This window comes from Paramisgurnus dabryanus, chromosome 18 (genome assembly GCF_030506205.2).
Source record: "Paramisgurnus dabryanus chromosome 18, PD_genome_1.1, whole genome shotgun sequence".
NCBI lineage: Eukaryota > Metazoa > Chordata > Actinopteri > Cypriniformes > Cobitidae > Paramisgurnus > Paramisgurnus dabryanus.
In genome coordinates, this window is record NC_133354.1 from 6,028,617 (window position 1) to 6,055,182 (window position 26,566).

At 37.1% G+C, this 26,566-nt stretch overlaps 1 protein-coding gene across 1 annotated transcript in view; it reads left to right on the forward strand.

Annotated features, from left to right (window-relative positions):
• Nucleotides 1–1,909: 1,909 nt before the first annotated feature.
• loxhd1a (lipoxygenase homology PLAT domains 1a) overlaps nucleotides 1,910–26,566 on the forward strand; it is a 43,630-nt gene continuing 18,973 nt past the window's right edge. Inside the window, exons 1-18 of the mRNA XM_065243717.1 lie at nucleotides 1,910–2,660; nucleotides 6,440–6,554; nucleotides 11,038–11,118; nucleotides 11,282–11,466; nucleotides 13,762–13,860; nucleotides 13,943–14,094; nucleotides 14,187–14,310; nucleotides 14,465–14,715; nucleotides 14,807–14,942; nucleotides 16,159–16,319; nucleotides 16,845–16,931; nucleotides 17,728–17,863; nucleotides 18,162–18,316; nucleotides 19,676–19,836; nucleotides 20,558–20,634; nucleotides 20,732–20,928; nucleotides 21,084–21,276; nucleotides 22,657–22,817. Of these exons, the coding sequence (XP_065099789.1) occupies nucleotides 1,976–2,660; nucleotides 6,440–6,554; nucleotides 11,038–11,118; nucleotides 11,282–11,466; nucleotides 13,762–13,860; nucleotides 13,943–14,094; nucleotides 14,187–14,310; nucleotides 14,465–14,715; nucleotides 14,807–14,942; nucleotides 16,159–16,319; nucleotides 16,845–16,931; nucleotides 17,728–17,863; nucleotides 18,162–18,316; nucleotides 19,676–19,836; nucleotides 20,558–20,634; nucleotides 20,732–20,928; nucleotides 21,084–21,276; nucleotides 22,657–22,817 (3,156 nt within the window). The 5' untranslated portion in view covers nucleotides 1,910–1,975. The remainder of the gene's footprint in view (nucleotides 2,661–6,439; nucleotides 6,555–11,037; nucleotides 11,119–11,281; nucleotides 11,467–13,761; nucleotides 13,861–13,942; nucleotides 14,095–14,186; nucleotides 14,311–14,464; nucleotides 14,716–14,806; nucleotides 14,943–16,158; nucleotides 16,320–16,844; nucleotides 16,932–17,727; nucleotides 17,864–18,161; nucleotides 18,317–19,675; nucleotides 19,837–20,557; nucleotides 20,635–20,731; nucleotides 20,929–21,083; nucleotides 21,277–22,656; nucleotides 22,818–26,566) is intronic.

The window sequence follows — 26,566 nt, forward strand, 5'->3', positions numbered from 1 at the left end:
TGACAAGCACAACTAAGCACTTAAAATTTGATATTTTTTGTCTAAACATTAAACTTATTTTCCTAGGTCATTTTGCTCATCAAGAAAATATATCTTCATTTAAGAATTTTTAGATATTTTTACTGAAAACAAGACAAAAATAATAAGTAAGAAAGTCTTTTTTTTGCAGTATAGGGGCACGAGAATAAGAATATAATTTCTTATTATTTTATTCACATCATTTTATTTTTGCAAATTAATAACAATATTGTTATTTTTGTAATTTCCTTATTAATGTGGACAGCGCTTCCAAAACATCCAAAAGACGATGAAAAAATGCAAAGCTTTGCAAACACGAGCAAGTCTGTCAGTCATTCTGACGTAAGCATCCGTCAACCAATGAGAATTCCAGAGAGGCGGATCTTTACTCCTCATCTCATGTTATCAAACTGCAAACAAAGGCTGCATGTTTTCACACCTTGAAACGAATTTAAACATTTAAATTATTAATCTTAAACACAGCATATTCAAAATATTATCAATGATCACGTGTTTACAAGACAGCCTTGCCCGGTCTAATATGGCGGCGCCGTTTCCATACGATTCAGAGTCGTCAACCAACGAGTGCAGTCATTGACAGGATATTTTTAAAGAATGACTGATAAACAATCATAACGGTAAGTAAACACACAAGCACTATTTAATTTGTTTCATTAAAGAGCCTCCTACATCATCTACCAGGCGTCACAAAGATGTTGACTTAAAAACACACCTGTATCTGTTTTAACACTAAAAGTGTTTTTCATTCAAATCAAAATCAAAATATCAAATCAAAAATGATTTATAAAGCACGATAAAAATAACAGTAGTTGACTGTGCTGTACTAAATGTACTCTACAGTATTTTTATTTTTAGGCTCTTTTAATCTAATTTACCTAACAACCCTGCTTAAATAAAACAGAAACACCACAGATACTCTCACAGATTCAATGGTTATAATGGGAATTGTATTGGTTTAGAGATTTTTTATGGTAAAACATTACATTTTGGCAAATGCTTTTATACAAAGTGACGTAAAATGCTTTTAATGTATAAATTAGCAGTATGTGTGTTCCCTGGGAACTGTATTGTTTTTGAAGTGGGGTACACCTGAACATTGTGACAGTCAGTTTTGTACAGTCAAACAAATCTATTCAATCTATTTTTGGCTATTCCGTTTAATGTTTTATGTTATGTTAGACCTTTTCTATGTGTTTTAAAGCAACTCTTTCCAGATGTGGTTTAAGCAAGATGGCAATTTGCTTGGATTAGGAGCCTGATCTTTCTTACCGCATACTTTGGGTAAAGTATGTTAAATAGTTTGACCATGTTAATCCAGGAGCACTCATTTATTTATTTGTGTTAATGAAATCACTGTTAATAATTTACTGGTGTAAGTGAAGCGTCTGTAATTATCTGTTCTCTCTCTCTTTGGATGTATCTTCTTTCTGGTATTCCTCTTTCTTTGCATCTGTTTGTGTGTCAGTAGTATCCATAAATAAGTGTTATATATGCTATAATGTATTTGTCATAACGTAAGAGAGTTTATTACATATTTATACAAACACGCACACATATTATGTGTAGGCCTATATCATATATATATAAGTTTATGTGTGTGCGTGTAACGTATGCCGTGCTTTAGTAAATCGATCCTCAGACCATAAATAATAAAAGGGTGTAAAGGCCCACCCCACCTGTCTTTATCTCTGTCCTCTCCGTTTTCATTTGCTTTCTCTTACAGATCATGTGATCACTCTTCATCAAGTAATTATTCATGAGCTGCTCACTGCATCACAGGACCTGTGCGAGAGAGCCTCCGGCTCTGAGCTGAGGCCCTGCTCCAGCTGCGTGCAGGGGCCTTTCGGTGCCGCAGGTCAGACGGCTCAGACACCTTACACCTCAGACGGCGAGGAAACACTCACCATCACCCTGCCACTCTTCGGATGAATAAAAGATGCCCACAAAAGAGAAAAAAACTACAGAAACCGAAGAACAGGATGACGAAGGAGAGGAGAAGGAGCCAAAGGTGAAAGGAAAGAGTAAGAGGGACGTAGACGAAAAGAAAACGAGACATAAGAACTCTGAGGACATCACAGAGAAGAAGAAGAGGAACAAGAGCGAAACAACAGAACACAAAAAGAAGAAAAAAGAACTTCAAAACAACAGCGATGGTGAGGTGACCGAAAACCACAATGCAACAGACGAACAAAACAACAATGAACCCATCAAAAAAGAAAAACGGACCAAAGAGAAATCCTCCCGCGAGGAACGGGACGGAAAAGAGGTGAAGAAGGAGAAGAAAAAGAAGAGTAAACCATCTGATAATACAGAAGGTGAAGACGACATGGGGTCGAAAGAAAAGAAGAGCAAAGATGGCAAGAAGAAGAAGAAAAAGTCGGCAGAGGAAGATGAAGACGAGGAGGCTGTGCAGGAAGAGGCAGAGGAAGAGGAGGATAAGAAGAAGAAAAAGAAGGATAAGAAAAAAAAGAAAGGCACGGACAGCGACGAGGAGAAGACGAAAAAGGGAAAGAAGTCAAAGGTCAAACATGTGGACTATGCAGAGCTCTATCAGCAGGAGTTACTAAACTATCATACCGAAGAATCCGACGACCAAGATGATGAATACTACAAAAAGAAAGGTAAAGAAAAGAGTCTCTGGATAAACGATTCACTTTTAGATTTTCTTTATTTCTACTAAAAACCTCAAGTCTTTGGTGCATTTATTCACAGATTTACATTCATGTTAAAAACATTAAAGATTCTCATCTAGCTTCAAACTCTTGTTGGCTTAGAGAGGCTTCCAGATTTGTTTTTGGCAGACAGACCTCTGATTGGCACGTTAGAAGTGTGTTTTGACTCTCTGATTATTACAGTGTCCTGGCAGAAGGGCATCATGCCAGCTATGGATTTGAATCAGACGGCCACCTCTCTATGGCATGAAACATTACACCCTAATCTGGCTTTTCATGCAACCTTCAAAAGCTCATTCGGTGTCAGGGGCGGTCAGGCGGTTGAGGTTATTGTTTAGCATTGATCCAGGAAAAGCTTTTGGAGGCCCACAAAAACTTTTAAAATAAAGGTGCTACAACAAGTTCTTCACAGCAGTGCAGAGAACCATTCTGGATTCCCCAAAGGACCGTTTCATTTAAGAGCTGTTTTTTTCTTACCTTTTTATAGTCCAAAAAAACTTTTACTACTAAGGACCTTTTGTGAAAAGAGGTTCTTCAGATGATAAAGGCCAATTTTTTTATTTTATGGCACTGTGAAGCACCTTCATTTTTGAGAGTGTATTGTATAGTGTCACCTGTTCATTTTATTCTGAGATAATGAGCATCAAAGTCTGATTTTAGCCATTCATTTAATTAGACGTTTTATTAGATTTAATAAAGACGTCGTGAGCTCATTCAATCAATATTAAAGATATGAACAAAAATAGATTTTTGATAAGACAGGCACATTTATTTTGTTGGCAGCCAGCAATCATTTGTGTGTAGCCTATTTAAAATAACGGCAAGAATTACGCTAACGTAACGTTTTCATATCGTGAAAAGTTGCTAGCTGCAGACGTTTAAAAATTATGCTATGTTTTACCGTGGGGTCACACCAGCCGCGTTTGAGGCATCAAATTCACGTCTACCACGTCTACTTTGCAGCTTGAACATTTTGGCTTGATTTCCCGGACAGGGATTAGCTTAAACCAGGACTAGGAAATATAACTAGTTTTAACAAACATGCCTTACTAAAAACATTACTGGCATGCATTTTGAGGCAAAACAAAGGACACTGATGTATTTTAAGATATGTCAGTGCAAGTTGTTTTCAGTTTGGACAGCTCTTACATTTATTTAAGTCTAGGACTAGTCTAATCCCTGTCCGGGTAACCACCCCTTTGAGTTTACTCGCTTCATTCACGCGTGAAAGACGCGTGTGAAATTCTAGTTATCGAGACATTCACGCGGAAATTCACGTCATGGGAGGGGCTTCTGCGACTCTGCTCGCTTTCTGTAATCACGTCAGTACTAGAGCAAGCTCCTGATTGGTTAACGCAGCACGTTTTTCCGCCAAAGTTCAAATTTTTTAATTTTTGCAACGCTCATTCGTGCCATTCGCACGAACTAGACCACAAATGAGGCGGAATCATGTCTACCGCGCCTCGCTAAAGGCCTCATTCGCGCCGCAAGACCTCCAGACGCGCGTCAACGCATCTTTACATTGACTTAACATTGAAAACACTTACGCTTGATGCCTCTACCGTGGATGGTGTAAACACAGCATTACCGTGGGTTCACACCAGCCACGTTTGGGGCGTCAAATTCGAATCTACCGCTTCTAGTTTGCCGCTTGAACATTGTGGGCCTTATTTTAACAATCTGAAACGCAAGTGCGAAGCGCAAAGCGCAAGTGACTTTCTGGCCGGATCTTGGGCGCTGTTGCTATTTTCCCGGCGGGAGAAATAACTCTTGCGCCAGGCGCAAATCAATAAGGGGTTGGTCTGAAGTAGGTTCATTATTCATAGGTGTGGTTTGGGCGTAACGTCAAATAAGCCAATCAGAACGTCATCCAACATTCCCTTTAAACGCAAGTGCGCAAGTTCCATGGTGGGTTGCTATTATTATGACGGATTTACCAGGCGCACGCCAGGAGCGGTTCACAGCCGAGGAGACCGACGTTCTTGTAAGAGCAGTCAAAGACAGAGAAGTTGTTTTGTATGGGGATAGGAGAACCCACCCAAATCAGCGTCGGTTAAACAGGCGTGAGAGGAAATAGCCACAATTGTCTCATCAGCTGGCATCCCCAGGACGTTGCGCCGCAAGCGCTACAATGATGTCAGTTCACCGCTGAAAGCCAAGAAACGCACGCAGTCCAACCCCAAGGTACACTTACAAATCAAGTTCACATACATTAAGGTTTCTTATGAAAACATTTTAATTATTATTTACATAAAATAAACGTAATACAGCAACACACCAAACTTATGAAAATATTTTAATCATTATTTGCATGATAATTTTTTAACGCAGCCACACAAAATAAATAAAAACTATCACCACAATGCTCACCACAATGATTTCCCTTATCTCATGTGTTCATATTTTTTATTGTAACAATTTATGGTTTGCAAAAATAACTGTTGCATCTGTGTAGATTAGATAAGCGAGACTTCCACACGCACGTGAAAGCGTCTTTACATTGACTTAACATTGAAATCACTCTCGCTTGACGCCTCTACCGTGGCTGTTGTGAACGCAGCATTAGTCAACAAGACACTGATTAATATGACATAGCATTGGATTTGGTATCTTACACACCCAACTTAGAAACCGAAAAAAAAAACATATGATGAAAAAATTTACTTACATGCCACCAAAACACTCGTTCATCAATAACTCTCTGGAAAAACATTATACATTTCCAATAATTTGCCGGAGATCGTCTTTTGGCAGCATGAAAATAATACCGGAAAACCAAAACGCTCAACCTTGTGCAACAATGTAAACAGTCCGTGTTACAACTAACCCCGAGTTACCCCTACAGTTTAGAACAAAAACGAAGAAAACAAAGAAAATGAATCAATCATTATGGTGGCGAAAATGCTCTACAGCTTTCTGTTCTTGAAAGAAGTGAAAATAAAAGAAGATGATAGTGTGTGTGTAAATGCTGACTATTGCATTTGTTTAATTGTTTGTAGTGTAGTGCAATATTTTCTTGTTCTGTTCTATGCGTACTGTCTGTTTGGGCTGCATGCGGACGGTGTGCGCGGATGACCGTGGACCCTCCGTATGACGAAAATGACGTCATGCAGACAATGTGTGTACGCGGATGGCCCTAGTATACCTTCGGCTTTAGCTGGCCAATCAGAGGACACTGCGCTTTTCAAAACGATGAGCTTTGTACAAAATCAACGCATTTCAGGGAGGCAGGGCATAGAGGAGCAACAATAATGTGCGTTTTCTGGAAAATAATGTATTTTTTAACCATAAACCATGCAAACTCATTGTATTATACAAAATAACGTTGTTTTTGCAACATAATATGTGGTCTTTAATACGGGGTCCAGACACCTAAATGTCATATATTAAGATTATTTACTTTTGTTTGACATCATAACTGATACTGAGACAACTCATGTAAGTGTTACTCCTGAGGTGAAGACATGCATGTGTTTGTCTCAGTGTCTTGAAGTGACAGGTACAGGTCACGTGGTGCCATCAGGGCCATGTCGCGCTCTCACTCACTTAACATGGGTAAGTCACAGAGATATTGCTTACAACAATGCAACTTATACACGCATGGGTAAATTTAGCTGTTGGGTTACTGGACATACCTGAGAATGTAATGTAAACATCCCCCTAATGTAATGCAAATGAAAACATGATGCTTTCAGAGCTCAGGTATTATGGTTTTACTTTCCCTTCAGTGTACGAGGTGGTGACGATCACAGGCGATGTTAAAGGGGCGGGGACGGATGCTAACGTCTTCATCACATTGTATGGAGAGTTTGGCGTATCTCCCAAAGTTCATCTGGCCAGCAAGTGAGTTATTATTCAAGTTTGGTTTGGTTTCATTCATCAACAAATTTTCAGCTTCAAGTGAACACTTATTGGTATTGTGAATGATGCTTAGTAACATTTATGCATTTGGCAGATGTTTTCTGTTATCCAAAGTGCCTTACAGTAGTTTCAAGCTATAGTATGTTTTTTGTCATCAGTATGTTTTGATTTGTATCACATCATGCATGGTTTTTTATAGGGGAGCACAGATACAAAAAATGTATGCCGATAACGATATCTGATTACTTTATCTATACCGATAGATATTGATAGTTTTGCTTTCGATTTACTACTCATTTCAAATTTTTATGTTACGAAATCCTAATGGTGTACAGCGAGCAAACTGCAATTCTATTGTGGCCGATGCCTGATAGTGGCAAAAAGTGCTTTTATCTGCCAATAACGGTCATTGGCCGATATATCGGTGCATCCCTATTACTTATATGCATTACTTGTTAAAGCTTATTATTAATCGAAATGTTAAGATTATCATTTATTATGGTTAAAGCCCTATTTTCAGACAGTAATTGTTTCTCATAAGGTATTTTTATTATTTGGTATGATTTTTATTTGCCGTCCGAATACAGAATGTCATTGTTTTTCTCCTTTCACCTGTGTAAAGTTACCTGCTGTTAAAAAAAAAAAAACACCAAGGTTGTGTGTTAATTTAATTATTTTATGTTTATAAAAGGAGATCAATGTAAAAGTCATTCTGCACCTCCTTTTAGACCAATTAAAGGCACCGTATGGTCACGCATTATTTTTCAGTATATCATTGTACAATGACGATATCAAATTTTTTTACATTTTGTTACTTTATATTTTCTGTATCATGCCATGTTATATTTAGCATCTAAATGATATCAAGTATTTGCATCAAAGATGAGGAGATGAGGACCTTGTTGAGCGTGACGGTGCAGTGGGTTTCCCGGGAACTCTTTGTGATGTTAATTTTTATGTTAATTTTGTATTTTTCTTCAATCTACAGCACTGAGAGGAGGTATAACTTTAACATGGCCTCCTTTATCTTCATTTCATTTGCACACAATGCTGTACAAGAGAGGATCCTGAGGGCTTTGATCATGACATTCCCACACACACGCAAACACACTTTGAGACACAAACGCTGTTTTGATAGTGTAAGATTATTCACCTGGATTTGAATCACAGAGCTGCTTGGCTCATCCATTACCCACAATGCCATTGTAAAGCACAGGATTTGCTCTCCTCTATACAGCATCATGGTGGACATTCATCTGGACAAAGGGAAGAGATTTATATGGCTTTCTCATTGGACCAATGAGAATTTAAAGTCACATGACATCACTTCCTTTTTGATCCGAAATACAAGGGAAGTCACTTCCACTCTAAAAAAATGTTGTGCGTTAGTTTTAACTCATGGTTGGATCAAATATAGGCCTTGCTTGGGTTAATTTAATGCAACAGTTGGGTTTGTCCCATTTTGACCCAACTATCCTTTAAAAAATAACTTTTTAGCATACTCACCCGCTCTGGTTACTCATATAAATCAACAAATATACATAACATGTTATGTATGTGCGTTGATATTATATGAGTGCAGCCATAGTAGGACTGTTAAAACTCTCTCTGTAGTGATCAATAATCCTGATCAGTGCATAATTGGGAAATGAATTACTCATGAGAGAGTTTTCATTTGCTCAGATGGATGTCCAAACAGTTTATGTTGCATAATGACTCAGAAAACATTAGGAGAGAAAACAGAAAAAGGTTTCACCTCAAAATAGAAATTCTGTCATCATTTTTTCACATTTATGTTTTCCAAATCTTTCTTTTTTCTTCTCTGGAGATATTTTACAAGCTTTAATCACGCAGTGAAAGAGGATGCAAAGTCTTTCCCCTTATATCTCATGTTATTTCCATGGCAGAAATAAAGTATAAAGGTTTGAAACAACATGAGCGTGAGTAAACGATGACAGTTTTTATTTTTTGGGGGGTGAATTATTCATTTAGAAAATGTGTAGAGAGAAATTAAACAACAATATTAAACAATGTTTCATAGCTCCTAAAGTCAAAGTATATATAGCTTCAGAAACTTATTTAAAGGGATAGTTCACCCAAAAATGAAAATTACTCAACCTCAAACCATCCTCGATGTATATGATTTACTTTTTTTCAGGCGAACACAATCTGAGTTATATTAGAAAATGTCCTGGCTTTTTCAAGCTTTATAATGGAAGTAAATGGTGCTTTTGATTTGAAGCCCAAAAAAGATCATCCATCTTTCACAGAAATAATCCACACAGCTTCAGGAGGTTAATAAAGGACTTCTGAAGGCAATCGATTCGTTTTTGTTAAAAATTATCAATATTTTAAACTTTACAAATTAAAATAACTAGCTTCTGGTTCACGAGATCCAGCATATGACGTATAACTCTTCTTATAACAATTCTTGATTGGTTCACTATGGTTTAAACAGATAGCGCTTGGCCAAAAAACCCTCAATATCCTCTCGTCTAATATCGAAATCCGTCAACATTTTCAGGGTTCCCATTTGTCCTTGAAATCCTTGAAAGTTTATGAATCTGGGGGAAATTCAAGGCCCTGGGAAGTTTTTGAAAATATACATAGATAGATACAGGTCATTGAAAGTGCTTGAATCTATTTTATGCAAGAAGTTTTTTGGAAAAAATCCATATAATTCCCTGTGTAGTGTAGGATAATATCATTAAATGTCTAGCCTTTTAAACACACGTGCTAAACTGTTCGATTTAAATGCTTATATATTCTGTATGTGAATGTTGATTCATACCAAAATGCTTTTTTGCATAGTTGTGTTTGACACATGAAAACGTCTCGGGTTACGTATGTAACTGTTGTTCCCTGAGAAGGGAACAAGACGCTGCGTCTCCCTTGCCATACTTCCTGTGTCCCTGTAACACCGTCTTTGGCAATATTTCAGATAGCGATATACTTCCTGGCTCCCGCGTCACCCTGTCATTGTCGTTAAGCCTCACCATTGGTTGAATTTGATATACACATTTAGACGCACTTATCCCTGGAGGAGTCCCCAAAGTGTCACCGCAGTGACGCATCGCGAGTTTCCTCGAAAGGGAACTGTAACAATGTATACGATGTAACCTTGCTCTCACTTGAAATGTGTCCCCACATTTAGTCCTTGAATTTGAGGGTATTGGACCTGGAAAAGCCTTGAAAGGTCCTTGAATTTGAAGTTAACTAATGTGTGGGAACCCTGCATTTTCTTTTGAATCCCCATCTTAGATTTCTATTTCCTGCTCTCTGTGCTTTGTATGCTACATCATGCGATGGAAACGCACTCTCTTGTGAAATTTTAAATATTTTTATTTTTCTTACAAAATCGCATTGCCCTCACAAGTCCTTTGTTAACCCCTGGCATCGTGTGGATTACGTCTGTAAAGGATAGATGATCTTTTTTGGGCTTCAAATCAAAAGCACCATTTACTGCCATTATAAAGCTTGAAACAGCCAGGACATTTTCTAATATTACTCTGACTGTGTTCATCTGACAAAAGATAATCATATACATTGAGAATGGCTTGAGGGTGAGTAAATCATGGGGTAATTTTCATTTTTGGATATACTACCCCTTTAAGAAACATTCTGGTAAGAATGTCAGGAATTGAAACTTTTATTAAGGTTTATATGACCTAGTATTGAGTTTGTTATTCATTTATCTCAGAGGAATAGAATTGAATTGTATTTGGATTTTAATCTGACAGTCAGAATGCAACATTTTGGAATTGAGATGAAATTTAGCAGAATCCTGGAGTCTGTCTAAATGTCATCATTTCCAAAGTTTGCCGGTGTTCCAGAGTTTGTCAGTAATGCATCAGAAGTGTGTTGATCACAGGTGAGGTGTGTGTTTCACTGCTTCAGTGAATGTGTGCGTGTGAGCTGTTTGGCAGTCTCCGTGCATCTGTAATTCATACTGGCTGATTTTTAATTCATGCATTTTGATTAGAGATATGCTTTTTACCGAAGCCAGCGCAAGGGACCGTAGACAGATATTTGGGTCAATGACAGTAACACACACACACACTCACGCACACACACACACACACACACACACACACACACACACACACACACACACACACACACACACACACACACACACATTTTGGTTTCCATGTTAATGCATTTTATACTGTACAAACTGTATATTATATTCCCCTTTCCTACCCCATTCCCTAACCCCAACCATCACAGAAACCCTTCTCCCACTTCACATTTTCAAGAAAAATAATTTTATTTTATTTATAAGCTTGTTTCCTTATGGGGAAACAACGTGATAATTACCAGGTACACACACACACACACACACACACACACACACACACACGCATAGTCAGTGTCAGATAACATTACAAAGATGGGCGCTTGATTGAGTGTAAAATGAAATCGTCTGTCACCTCTTTAACAAGTCGATCTCTATTCATTACAGGAGCAGAACTGCTTTCGAAAAAAACAAGACTGACGTCTTTCGGATCAAAACACACAACGTTGGGCCAATAAAAAAGATAAGGTATATACAGTAAAGTTATATATATTCTTACACAGTATATGATAATTACAAATAAAGACACATTTAGCCAGCTGCATCCACACACAGGTGAGTGACTACTAGTTCTAGTTAGTTACTAGTTCTTGGCACACCTGACACCTGTACTGTACTTTCTGTGCTGTAGAATTGAGCATGATAACACGGGCATGAGTGCCAGCTGGTTCCTGGACCGGGTTATTGTGACTGACATGAACAGGCCACACCTCCGATTCTTTTATGCGTGCAATAATTGGCTGAGCAGAGAAGAGGGGGATGGACTTACCGTTCGATACCTATTGGGCAGCCTGAACCCCATGGACATTCCCAAGCGTATGTTTTTATTCGTATATACTGTACAATAGCATATATAAAGAAATAATTGTAAGTTGGTCTAATTAATCTTTATTGCTCTTCAGGCATGTTTTTTATATGTGATGCCAATATCGATATTGTGAAAGACTGATATGACTGATCTTACACGAATGTAATTACAGTAAATGGGACACAAACAGAAAATTTGTGAATCAAAACAAAGATTTATTGTGCAGAATATTTATGAATATACCCTTTTAGGTAGTTTTTTTTAACGACAAATGAACCACGAATCTGACACCTCACAATACTTATTATGAATCAGTCTACACAAAATAGACAAAACATTCAGCATAAGGTACATAAAACAAAGACGCTGCTGTTTATAAACCACACAGATGTATTAAATATCATATCATATTACTCTGATACGTGGATTATTTGTTATTATATATCATAGACTACATAAACAATGATGTACATCTACCAGATATAAACAGTATTACTTTGTAACCAGCAGACTCTTTTTATTCCATCTGTACAATCTTAAAACAAATGCACACAAACAGCAGGAGCCCAGACTCAGGTTGCATGTGAAAGATTAGGAGAAATTTCGTAGTAGAGTAGAGTTTCAGACTGGTATCACAATATCACCGACCCAATAATCCCAAACACTACTGACAATATAGCATTACATCTGACAGACAGAGAGAAGACAATGAGAAAGATCAGCTAGAACATTTCATGGCACATTGTACATACTCACCACTATTAAGTCTCATATAAACCTTTTTTTTTTTGTTAAAGGTTAAAGTTTAAAAAAACACAACAAACGTTTTTGACATTTTAAAAGCCAAAATATGTACAATATGTCATTTTTATTAAATATCCAAAAAACACTTCCAAAGTGCAATATATTTCATGAAGTTGTGAAGTTGTTCCTATTTTAAATAATGTCTCGTCCCTTGTCTTCCTTGTAATTCTCGCCCTTTTAGTGACTTAAAGGAGATATATCATGAAAATCAGACTTTTTCTATGTTTAAATGCTATAATTAGGTCCCCGGTGCTTCTATCAATCTAGAAAATGTAATAAAGATTCAATTCAATTCAATTTTATTTATAAAGCGCTTTTCACAATTGTTAATTGTTGCAAAGCAGCTTTACATGAGTAGATGTAGAGGAGAACACAGAAAATCAATAGATAATATAAGACGTAGAATATAGCGGCTAAGGTTAAACCGTACAAGCAAGCGTATTAATAATGTAACGTATACATTAAAGTGCTAAGTTAAGCCAAAGTTGGCTGACTCTACCTGGGACGAAAAACCCCCCTAGGAGAAAACCTGGTGGGAAAAAATCCTAGAAGGACAAAAACCCTTGGGAGAAATTAATATATATTTAAAGATCAACCCAGTTACTTAGTTTTGGTAAACCATTCTCTGCAAGCATGTGAAAAAATAGGTAATTCAAATTTGGCTCCCCTTGTGATGTCAGAAGGGGATCTTATCATAATAATACCGCCCCTAAATCTGAACTATCCAACCACTGCAATGCCATTTAGTGCAGAGATCAGCTCATTTGCATTTTAAAGGACAAACAGAAAAAGGCACATTTTTATTCACACCTACAAAGTGGCAATTTTAACATGCTATAATAAATTATTTTTATGGTATTTTGAGTTAAACTTCACATACGCACTCTGGGGACACCAAAGATTTATTTGACATCTTTAAAAAGTCTTGTGAAACGTCCCCTTTAATATCCATGCTATCATCAGTTTCCAAGTTTGCTTTGTTTCAGCAATTGTGTTATTGTGAAATAGCAACCTCTATTGGTGAAAATCTTGCATATTGTGGCTTTAACATGAGTTATTATGCTTATTCCACTAGTTTACTTAGTTGTGAACGGTTTTGTTGTGTGCTATCTCATGGTATTATTTAAAAAAAATCTAAGTAACTAGGGCTGCAAAACGATTAATCGCGACTAATCGTTTGCAGAATAAAAGTTTTTGTGTGTGCACTGTGCATAATAATTATGTATATATAAATATACACACATGCATGAATCATTTTAAGAAAACATTTTTATTTATTAAATATTTATAATTATATATAATACAAATTATATATATAAATATAAAAATGTATATACACATGTAAATATTTCTTAAATATATACTTGCATCTGTGTGTATTTATATATACATAATTATTATACACAGTACACACACATATATGATGTAAACAAAACTATTAATGGTTTTGCAGCCCTACCCTTCATACCTCTACAATTATGTTTGTTCACATATTTCAGAGAACAAGTACATCGCCAGCGTCTTTACTATGGATGCTAAAGGCAGTGGAACGGATGCTGATGTCTTCCTAAATATTTTTGGAGAATTTGGGGACACAGGTCAGATGACCACTGGATATTTGTATGTATGTATTTTTATGAGCTGGTGCATACACAGACATTAAAGTTTGTGTTTCTGAAGGGGAACGGAAGCTGGCCAGCGAAGGAAAGGACAATTTTGAGCGCGGCAATGAAGATAAATTCACCATTGAGGCCCCGAATCTCGGCAGACTTCGGAAAATCACTATTGGTCACAATAACAAGGGATCGTCTGCTGGCTGGGCCTGTAATAAAGTACACAAACACACACACAGTCCTCACATAATATCACTGTATAGAGTAATTTAATATATATGCGCTATGATGATGATGATGATGTGTGTTAGGTTGTTATAGACGACATGGGGAATAAGGAAGTGTATGAGCTTTCTGTTGATGCCTGGTTTGATATCTCTGAGGGCGATGGAAAAATACAAAGAGATGTTCTTGTTGGATCCACACAACCGATGGGTGAGAGTCTCTGACATTATTTTTGGTTTAGGGTTTCTATAGATCAAACACTAAAGCAAGTCAGTACAAAAAGGTCATGGGATCGATTCCCAATGTGCATCAAATTAAAATGATGTGTTTGCAAATTTGAAATCATTTGTGTGTGTTTGTGCAGCGATTGTATATAACGTACAGGTGATGACGGGTGATATACGTGGAGCGGGTACAAACTCAAAGATTCATCTGGTGATGCACAGCTACAAAGGCATCAAGAACAGCGGTAAGTTATTCCTGGAGGGCGGCACGTTCGAGCGCGCTCAGATCGACATCTTTAACGTGGAGCTCCTGGAGCTTCTCAGTCCTCTCAGCAGAGTCACCATCGGACACGACAACGCGGGCATTAGCTGCGGTTGGTACTGCGAAAAGGTGCGGGTGTGGGTTTTAAAGCTCTTATCATTTATTCATACTGTAGATGTAATGTGGTCTTCTTACAATCTCCTCTCTTTTTGTCACCCAGGTGACGGTGTATTGTCCGTTCACGGGTCTCGAGCAGGTGTTTCCCTGTGGCAGGTGGTTGGATGAAGATGAGGGAGATGGACTGGTGGAGCGAGAACTTTATGAGATGGTCTCGTTGAGACAGAAAAAACAGAAAAGTGAGCAAACAGTCCAGCCGTCTGGGCATCAAACATTATCCTTCCTTTTTCTTTTGATTTATAACCAGACACATGACAGTTGCGGGTACATTTACTGACCAGATATTGTTTACGGACTTGTATTTTGCATTATTTTTATTTCTATATAGTAATATTGAAGGAAACTGTTTGATATGCAATAAGATAAATTATTTAATTGTTATTAAAAAAAATTATATAAGAAACATATTCACATATTTTCTGCGAAAAGAAAGCATCAAAGTCTCTCTGCTATCTGTATCAACCTAACAGTTTCTCTTTACGTAACTTTTTGAAGTATTAAAATCATTCAGTTATTGCAAACCATTGCGGTATTTCTTTAATGCCGATATCTTGCAGCTCTAAATGAGATTATATAGAGGCTTTGCAAATCTTTTTAATTCAAAATCGTTTACAAATAATCGCTGTTCGTTAAATTCTGATTCACATATTAGTTGCAATTATTACACGGCTCTCTGGAATGCTTGATTCTGATTGGTCAGTTGAGACATTTGCAGGTTCGTTCTTTTCAAATAATAACCGCTCCAAAGTAATAACGCATAGCCGATACTACTTGTACGATTTAAATCGCTCCGCGCCAATAAAGATTACTGTTTGGCGCCATCTCGTGACAAACACTGGACAACCACAATTAAGAATGGAAAATTTTTACATAAATTTTAACATGTACGGAAAAAACAAAACATTTAAACAGTGGATAGAAGAACGAACAACGACAAGACACAGAGAGCTTACTGAGACTGAACTTGACAAAATAGAGCATGACAGCTACGAAGCCAACACACAAAAAAATAAAGAATGGGCATTAAAACTTCTCAAAGACTGGTTAAAGAGAAAAAATGGAGACAGACAAGCAGATGATCTTAATAAGGTATTACGATCATTTTATGCATCTGTGCAAAGTTTCGCGGAAGGATAAAAATGTTAATTTAAAACAAATATGCCAATAAAATTTTTCAAATTCATATTCATGTCCAGTTTTTTTCTTATGTGGCAAGTAGCCGTGTAATAAGCGGGAGCTCTCGCGTCGGGTCCTGATCACACTGTCGGGGCTTATTTCCCGATAACTACCGGCTGCCTCTACATTATCCCTTACTTATCAGATTATTTTGGTGTCATCCCAGCTAATTTTGTGTGTGTGTGTGTGTGTGTGTATGTGTGTTTATACATTTCCCAGAATTCCCCTGGTCTCTCTGGATCTGGACATCTGAGATCAAAGGTGCCGGCACCGATGCGCTGGTGTTCCTGCAGGTGTACGGAGACAAGGGAAAGAGTGATGAGATGAACCTCGAGAGTAAATCAGACAGTTTTGAACAGGGACAGTGTGATAAGTTCATTGTACGTCTGTGTGTTTTTACACAGTGTGCCCAAAAAGTATTCTTTTTTGAAATTGCGCTGTTTAATATATCTGGCCCAATTTCTCACGGTTTTATCATTAAAAACCAAACAAACATTAGGGGGCGGTTTCCTGGACCAGGATTACCTTAATCCCGGACTAGGCTTTAGTTTAATTAGGAAATATAACTAGTTTTAACAAACATGTCATACTAAAAACATTACCTGTGTGCATTTTGAGGTAAAACAAAGGGTACTGATGTATTTTAAGATATGTAAGTGCAAGTTGTTTTCAGTTTGGAGAGCTCTTAAAAGTGTTTAAGTCCCTAGATGTTTTATTTTTTGTGATAGATGTTTTTTGCTTTTTTGGGCTATTTTTGTTATCTTCACTTAATGTGATATTTTATTTATTTAACACAATGACATTCACAAAATACTTTTTGAGTTCATTGTATTTAAAATAACCTTTATAATGCAAATATGATAAAGTCTTTGAATATATTAAAAATCTTTTCTGGTTTTCTTTAGATCGAGATGCCTGATATTGGGAAGATTCGGAAGCTGAGGATCTGGCACGAGAAGAGGCACCCGTTCTCCGGCTGGCATCTTGGCAGGGTACTAAACTCCACCGCAGTCTACTGCACCATTACACAAAACCAATTTCTCCATTTCACACTGTATCCAATTTCACACAATGCTGATACTGATTATTTATTGTGATATGTGCAAGTTTTTTGGTAAATGTATTGATTTGCACACGTGTGTTTTTCTTTTGAGAAGTAGACCTTTTTAATTCATAATGGCTGTGTCTTAAAGGGGACATTTCACAAGACTTTTTTAAGATGGCAAATAAATCTTTGGTGTCTCCAGAGTAAATATGTGAAGTTTTAGCTCATAATAGCATCATTTATTATAAAATTGACTTAAAAAAACACTTTGGGTGTGTCCTTTTAAATGCAAATGAGCTGATCTCTGCACTAAATGACAGTGCCGTGGTTGGATAGTGCAGATTAGTGCAGTATTATTATAATAAGATCCCCTTCTGACATCACAAGGGGAGCCAAATTTCAATGACCTATTTTTTTTTACATGTTTGCAGAGAATGGTTTACCAAAACTAAGTTACTGGGTTGATCTATTTCACATTTTTTCGTTAATAGAAGCACTGGGAACCCAGTTATATCACTTTAACATGGAAGAAGTCAGATTTTCATGATATGTCCCCTTTATAATGCACACAGTTGACCTGAGCTGTACCCATTTACATATGCATTCATTTTATATCAATAAACACTGTTGGTGCATGTCAAAAAATCTCTCACTTTTGTCTATTTATATTCATCCAACGGATTATTCTGAACAATAACCATCAAGTCAATGCGATTACTCTGTGTATGTGTTTGTGCATAAAGGCGACCCTGATGAAGACCCTTACTAGAGAGAAATACTCATTTGTGTGTAACCGTTGGCTGGACATCAATGAAGATGACAACGAGATTGTCAGAGAGCTGCCGGCTACTGGAGCGCTTGTGCCAGAACCTTTACCACGTAAGACAAGCACAGGACCACTTTCACTCTGTTCTGAGACCAGCTGACCCACCAGCTATGCCAGGCTTGGAGGACCATCTTCCATCCTGCTTAGTTTATGCTGGTGGGTCAGCAGGTCTTCCAGCCTGACCAGCTAAGACGTGTCCAAAATCCCTTTAAAACCAGCTATAGGCAGGCTTGGAGACCAGCTAAAACCAGACAACCAGCTTAGGTCTTTTCAGTAGGGTGAAAGAACCAAATACTTGTTTAATCAATTGCATGTATTTTTATGCTGTATATTTCTTTATTTGGTTTTCAGTTGTGAAGTATCGTGTGACAATTTGTACGGGGAACGTCAGTGGCAGTGGAACAGATGCCAGTGTTTATTTGAATATCATCGGTGATTTGGGAGATACAGGAGAACGGCTGATGTTCATGAGTAAAAACAACGTCAACAAGTTTGAGAAGGGAAATGTGAGTGATCATGCTGAAGAGAATGAAATATGTTTGTATTTATATTTATAAGCATGCTGAATAATGTGTCACGTACTGCACAATAAATACTGAAAATTGTTTTATGTAACAAATATTGGATAAAAATGTATAAATTAAATGTACTTTAAAGGACCACGCTGACTTTTTGGGACTTTAGCTTATTCACCGTATCCCCCAGAGTTAGATATGTCCATACATACATACAAAACTTTTTCATCTCCGTGCATGCTGTAACTCTGTCTGACGAATCCACCGCTAGCCTAGCTTAGCACAAAGACTGGAAGTAAATGGCTCCAGCTAACATACTGCTCCCAAAGTCACAAAAAGTCAGAGCCCACTGCTAGCCTAGCTTAGCACAAAGACTGGGAGTAAATGGCTTCAGCTAACATACTGCTCCCAAAGTCCCAAAAAGTCAGAGCCCACTGCTAGCCTAGCTTAGCACAAAGACTGGAAGTAAATGGCTTCAGCTAACATACTGCTCCCAAAGTCACAAAAAGTCAGAGCCCACTGCTAGCCTAGCTTAGCACAAAGACTGGAAGTAAATGGCTCCAGCTAACATACTGCTCCCAAAGTCCCAAAAAGTCAGAGCCCACGGCTAGCCTAGCTTAGCACAAAGACTGGAAGTAAATGGCTCCAGCTAACATACTGCTCCCAAAGTCCCAAAAAGTCAGAGCCCACTGCTAGCCTAGCTTAGCACAAAGACTGGGAGTAAATGGCTCCAGCTAACATACTGCTCCCAAAGTCCCAAAAAGTCAGAGCCCACTGCTAGCCAAGCTTAGCACAAAGACTGGGAGTAAATGGCTTCAGCTAACATACTGCTCCCAAAGTCCCAAAAAGTCAGAGTAATTTGCTAGCAGCACCCGAGAAGCCCCATGGTGAGGAGCAGAGAATTCAGTCCGCCTAAGTAGCAGTGCTTTGCCTTCTGAGAATATAGTTCCCAGTATGTATACTGTTCAAAGATGGCTGTGTCTCATATGACCTTGTTATTTGTACACGCTGTGACTATACAAATGACAACATATAAATAGGAAAATGTTGTCGTTGTTTGTCACTTATTGGTAGCAGTATGCTAGCTGGAGCCATTCACTTCCAGTCTTTGTGCTAAGCTAGGCTAGCCAGCAGTGGGTGCGTCAGACAGAGTTACGGCACGCACAGAGATGAAAAAGGCATGTATTGACTTATCTAACTCTGGGGGATACGGTGAATAAGCTAAAGTCCCCCAAAAGTTGCCGTGTTCCTTTAAAACACCTGCCAAATGCATAAAAATGTTACAAAAAATGAAATAGTATTGTAGTACTGTAGTATGCAATGTTTACCTCTCGTGTACTTTTTTCTCAGGCTGATGAATTTATTGTAGAGGCGGTTACACTGGGACAGATCAGGAGGGTTCGGATTGGTCATGATGGCCGTGGCGGAGGCTGTGGTTGGTTTTTGGATAAGGTCATGGTCCGAGAGGAGGGGCAACCTGAGGCAGCATCCATTGAGTTCCCATGTTACAGGCAAGATAAAGCAACAGACACAACACGTGTGCATGTGTGCGTGTGTGTGTGTGGTCAGGTGGATGTGAGAGTGGTGTTTAAGCCAATTATGTAGTTGGGAAACTAGAATCTGGTTACAAATGGACACTAAAGAGCACAGAGGAAACCTAACCTACACCACAGATAGAGCTCGGTTACATCTACACACACACATCAAAGCATTTTTTCTGTAATGTTACTTTAGCTTATTGTTTTAAAATGATATTGAGTGAGTCATGACATCATCTATCCTATTTATCTAAACTGAACCTACACACAAATCTTTCTGCATCATCACACCAAGACAGATGATTTATTATTTAGTCTTTCTTCTGGAGGACCATTGGCAGCTTCACACAATTCAGTCAAATCTGACTGAACACACACAACACTGTTAAAAAGCCTTCACTGGTCATGGGTAAACTGTAAACGTTGTGGTGTGCTAGTGACCCCTTCAGGCTTCTTTAATAACCATTCGGTCCACCAGCTAGAAAAACAGCCTTGGCAACTTTTTGCAGGGATGCACGAACACCCATTTGCATTGTTTTACTACTTATACAATTATTTAAAGTATATATCTTTCTATTATTTATTATACACGTGTTGTTTAATGATCATTTTGGGGGGCAACCCTCAGCTGGGGGGGACTTGTCCCCCTGACCCCCCTGGGATTTAAACCTATGCCCGTTTCTATTGCCTTCAGGTGGTTGGATCGTAATGAGGATGATGGGCAGATTGTAAGAGAGTTGGTTCCCACTGAAGACGGCCAGCGTTTGTTTAGTGAGTCAACAACCACATACAAACATTCACACAAACACACAAAAATATCCAACAATGGACGAAAAAAGTGATGCAAATGTGTATGTGTGTGTTCCAGATGTTGGTTATCACATCGCAATAAAGACGGGTTGCATTAACGGTGCCAGCTCGGATTCGAAAGTGTTCGTGAAGCTATATGGAGAAAAAGGCGACACGAACAAGATGCTGCTGGTCGTTTCCGATAATGACCTGGGAAACTATTTTGAGACCGGACAGACCGACATCTTTACCATAGAAACCTTTGACATAGGCAAGGTATGTCCAATATTTGTGTTGCTGTGACACGCACTTGGTAGTTCGGTTCTGTTTTTTATTCAATATTAAATTATATATTACATTCAAGCATTTATTCTTTTTTATACACAAGTATTTATTGTGACTCCCTTCTGTTCTGTGGGAGGGGCCTGTAGATAAACAGGCTGCTGATTGGTCACACTAACGAAGGCTTGCGAGCCGGTTGGTTCCTCGATAGCGTTCTGATTTGGGTTCCGGTGCATGGGGTTCAGTACATGTTTCCCAGTCATCGCTGGCTCTGTAAAGACGAGGCTGATGGGAAGGTGGAGGTGGAAATCTACCCCAGTGAGACATTGGAGATCGAAAAATGTATGTATTTTAATGTATGCACTGAGAAACTGAGAGTTAATGATTAAACTGTGGAAAAGTTTACAAAAAAACACCATTATTTACGTATTCTAATGCCTTGCCTAAAGGAACAGTATGTAGGATTGTGGCCAAAACTGGTATTGCAATAACAAAACTTGTGGCTAAAACTGGTACTGCAATCACCCACCTGGTGGCCAATACACAAAATGACAACATAAACATCAGTTGAGGGCTGCAACTCCACTTTTTAAATGACAATATCCTGTCCGGACCACTGTAGTCAGTGATATAAGTATTTGAAATGAAAATGATTTCTTAATGTCTAGTGACATATCAGGGCCATTTTATGATTAACTGATATAAATTTCTTACATACTGTTCCTTTAAATGCGGGCTGCATGATTTTGAGAAAATAAAATTTTAAAATCAAATATTTTGATATCTGATATGTGATGTGATAATGCTTGTAAAATCTATTTAATTTGTATTAAAATATACAAAAAACTAATGAGAGAGCGTTTATATTGCAGCAGCCGAAATATCATCCAATATTCGGAATTTTATCGCCATTGGGCAATAAATCGTTTTAATCGTCCAATAAATCTTTAAGTTTCTTAAATTTTATTTTCATAATGAAAAAACAGAAAACTGTAATGCTGTGTACACACCAGAAGCGAATTGAACTATTTGCGTAATTAGATTACATACAAAGACGAGAATTCACACGGGATGATGCAAATTGGGTGGCGCGATTGCTGTGAACATGCGCGTATTTTGCGTAAATTGAAAATATTTAACTCAAGCGGAAAATTAGCATGACATGAAGTTAAATCCTGCGAGCAATCTAGAGCGAGGAACGCTATGCTTCGGTTTTGTTATGTACGCAGCATTTGTCTGACAGAAATGAATTATTATTCATTTTTTAATGTGACGTTACTTTATGTTACACACATAACATTCTGGTGTGCAGTAAAGTCTTTTTCAGACAGTACTGCAAGGTTTCAGATCCGCGTATAAGTAAAAAAAGGTATATTTATAAATATTATGCAAGTCATCGCATTTAGTATCTCCAGTTTTATATTTTCTCTCATTTACTCGAATTACATTCATGTTGTATTGGCCGGAGCTTTCTCTATATCAGTATTGGCATCGGTTAAAAAAACCCTCATATTGGTCGATCACTACTGAAAAACAAAACAAAAAAATGAACAACTAACATACGTTTTACATTCTTTTTGAGTCTTTGTTGGCAAACCATTCCTAATTTTATATTTTTCACATTTGGGACATTTTGGTAATTTGGATATATTCGATAAATAGCCCTAATTCAAACTACTGTAAAGAGAATCTGATTGTAAATTTGTATTTTCTGGTTTACAGTGATCAATTATGAAGTTAGCGTTGTGACGGGAGACGTCTGGGCCGGAGGGACAAATGCAAATGTCTTCATGCAGATTTACGGTGAAGAGGGTAAAAGCGAATTAATTCAGCTGAAAAGCCGATCCAACAACTTTGAGAGAGGAACCACCGAGATCTTCAGGGTTAGTGTCTGACATTGTACAGAAGAATCGACTACTTCACCAGTTGATTAAAGTTTCTGGACCGCAGCAGTGTTTGTATTATTGCATCATTCACTTGTTTAAAGGAGCGGTGAATCAAATACTCAATTTTAACTTGATAATTTGTTATATAAGAGGTCATCATACATAAATGAACATCCTGCAAGTTTCAGAACTGAAAACGTCCGTGCTACTGAAATATAACAGTTTTTGGCACCAAGCCAGTAAAACAAAGCAAACTTTATTTAACCAGGAGAAATCATATTGAGACTTATAGTCTCTTTTTCAAATGATCCCTGGCCAAGAAAGGCAGCACTTAAAATCTAATAACATCCCAGTAGAACATAACACAACATCTAACAAAACAAAAATCAATACAACAAAGTTTAAAATAACATAATAATCAAGACAGACAAAAACAACAGTCTATATACATTCACAAATATAGCTGAAGGTTTCACAGATATATGATTTAAAATCCTTAAGTGATATAATAGTGCCTAGTTTCATTTGTTTCTGCAAAGCATTCCAGGTTGAGGGAGCATTATAACGGAAAGCGTTTTTGCCAAATTCACTTTTAACAACAGGTATATTAAAAAGAATACTGCTTTTTGATCTAAGATTATATCTGTTGTTTTCTACTAAAGAAAAGACTGATAAATAAGAAGGCAACAGTCCAATTATTCCCTTATAAATAAAAATAAACCAATGATGTTGTCTACGAATTGAAAGCGGAGGCCAACCTGATAAACTATACAGCTTACAATGATGTGTAAAATAATCTGCTTTAGTAACAAAACGTAAAGCAGAATGATAAATAGAGTCCAGTGAACTTAAAACAGACTTTGCTGCATGCATATACAAAATATCCCCATAGTCTATAACAGATAAAAAGGTAGAGGCAACGAGTTCCTTTCTTACTTTCAAAGTAAAACAAGCCTTATTCCTATAATAAAAACCTAATTTAACTCTCAATCGTTTTACCAAATTATCTACATGGGGTTTAAATGTAAGCTTATCATCCAATAAAAAACCCAAGTAATTATAAAATGACACTCTTTCAATTTTCTGACCATCTTGCGTAATAATAGGTGGCAAATCCTGTACATTGCTGGAGTGAGTAAATAACATAAATTTTGTCTTTTTGGAATTAAGTACCAATTTTAATTTAAGTAAATTATTTTGTAGAGTTATAAAAGCAACCTGCAATTTCTTTAATGCCTCATATGGAGTTTTAGCAATACTGTATATTATAGTATCATCCGCATAGAGATGTACAGCTGCATTTATATTTGTACAAATACCATTTATGTAGATTGTAAACAACAAAGGTCCTAATATGGAACCTTGAGGTACTCCAACACTTAGTTTTGCCTCCCCAGACATAATACCTTCGCAAGAGACATATTGATATCTACTATTCAAATAATTATTAAACCATTTAACAACATTATCAGACATTCCAATTTTAGACAAACATTTTAACAAGATGGTATGATTAACCGTGTCAAAAGCTTTTGAGAGATCAATGAATAAGGCTGCACAAGATTCTTTACAATCAATAGCACTAATAATATCATCAACTACCTTTATGGCCGCTGTGATGGTACTATGCCCTTTCCTGAAACCTGATTGAGAAGAAATGAGAACATTATTTACTGTTAAAAAGTTCTTTAATTGATCACTAACCAATGACTCAAAAATTTTGGCCAATATGGAAAGTTTTGAGATAGGACGATAATTGTCCATATTAGTTGGATCCCCTTTTTTAAAAAGTGGGATTACATGCGCTGTCTTCCAAGATCGAGGTATACTGTTTTGATCTAAAGATAAGTTAAAAATATAAGTTATTGGATCAACAATAATATGAGCTACAAGTTTCAAAAGGAAAGGGGCAATCCCATCAGGACCAGCTGACTTTTTACAATCTATATTTTGTAAAGCAAATAAAACCTTATCCCTTAAAATAGGTTCAAAAGTAAAAAGGTTCGAACCCCCAACATTGGGGTGAAAAAACCCTGGAGATGAAAGCGATTCTGGCTCTGATTTAAATAGGAAACCAGCAGTGACAAAGTGATTATTAAAAAGATCAACTATATCTGTTTTATCTGTGATTTGTACGTTATTGACATTTACAATTTTTGGAAGTGCTGAAAATGAAGAGTTTTGTACCGTTTTTAATGAATTTATAGTTTTCCAAAATTTAGCTGGATTTTTTAAATTTCTTGTTGTCTCATCAAGATAAAACTGTGATTTAACTTTACGTATTTGTGTAGTACATTTGTTTCTTAAATATCTAAAAGAAACCCAATCAATTTCTAGCCCAGATTTCCTTGCCTTTGCCCATGCTAAGTCCCGTTCATGTAATAGAGTAGTTAATTCATCAGAAAACCAGGGATTATTCCTCCCCTTTACTTTAAACTTTCTTAAAGGTGCATGTTTATTTAAAATACCCATAAATGAATCTTTAAAATAGGACCATGCCAATTCAACATCAGGAATTAAACAAACCTTTTTCCAATCAAAATGAAAAATATCATGGATAAAAGCTTGTTGATCAAACAATTTAAAATGCCTTTTCACTACAATTTGTGGAACTGCCTTTTTAAGTTTACAATTTCTAATCATGCCAACAGCACAATGATCACTTATGTCATTTGGGAAAATACCTATTTGTGTGCATTTATCTGGGTTATTAGTTAAAATCAAATCTATTAATGTTGACTTTGTTAAGTCCTTTACATTTGGACGAGTTGGAGCATGTATTACTTGAGTTAAATTTACAGAATCACAATAATCTTTAAAATCCTTTGATACATCTGTCAACCAGTTCCAATTTAAATCACCAACCAAAATAATCTCTTTCTGATATATAATATTTGCAAGTACAGTTGAAAGTATGGATAGAGCTTCCTTGTTAGCTGAAGGGGGTCTATAACAACAGGCAACAGTTAACCTGGACAAGTTAACTTAACAGTTAAACAAGCCAGTGTGGAATTTGGAAATCTATGATGTCAAAGTAGAATTGAAGCACCGCCCCATAACCAAATACAAGGACCACTTTTGTAGCCCCGCCCACAGCTTCGCGTGACACACGTGTGTCTCAACAAGTAAATATGTCTTTAAAGATTGACAAATGTAACCAAAATGACTTTTAAATACATTTTTTCGGAGAGACTTTTATTTTGACGCGGTGATCTGTTATGATAGACTGGAAACGCATTTTCGGTTGTGGAAGAACCGCGTGGGAACAACACAGAAGCTAAATACTTTAATTCGGAGGCTTGGAACATAACATTAAATGCGTATAAAAAGTTTGCTTTTTAAGAAGTTCCAGCTCGTGTGGGGAGTGTTTGTTAACTTTGTGTACACGGATTCATTTGTAAAGAAGTCGATGGTGGATTTGCAGAGAGACTGTGATTAAAAGCACCACTTATATTGGATCTGACAACAATGACACAGCATTATACACAGTAAGACATTTTACTTTGTTTAAGTTACTGCGTTTCACTATTGCTTTGCTAGAAGAGATTGCTTGATATGTCCTGTTGTAACATCCGTGTCTAAACAAGTTTGTTTGACTGTTTTAATTTACTAAAAACATTAAACGATTAATAAAGGTACAACACTTAACAATACGACTGTAATTTAAAGGTAGAAATATACAAATTTGTTATAAGGAAGGATTTATCAGCTGCAGTTTAGATTCTGATGCCCGTTTACTGTGTTGT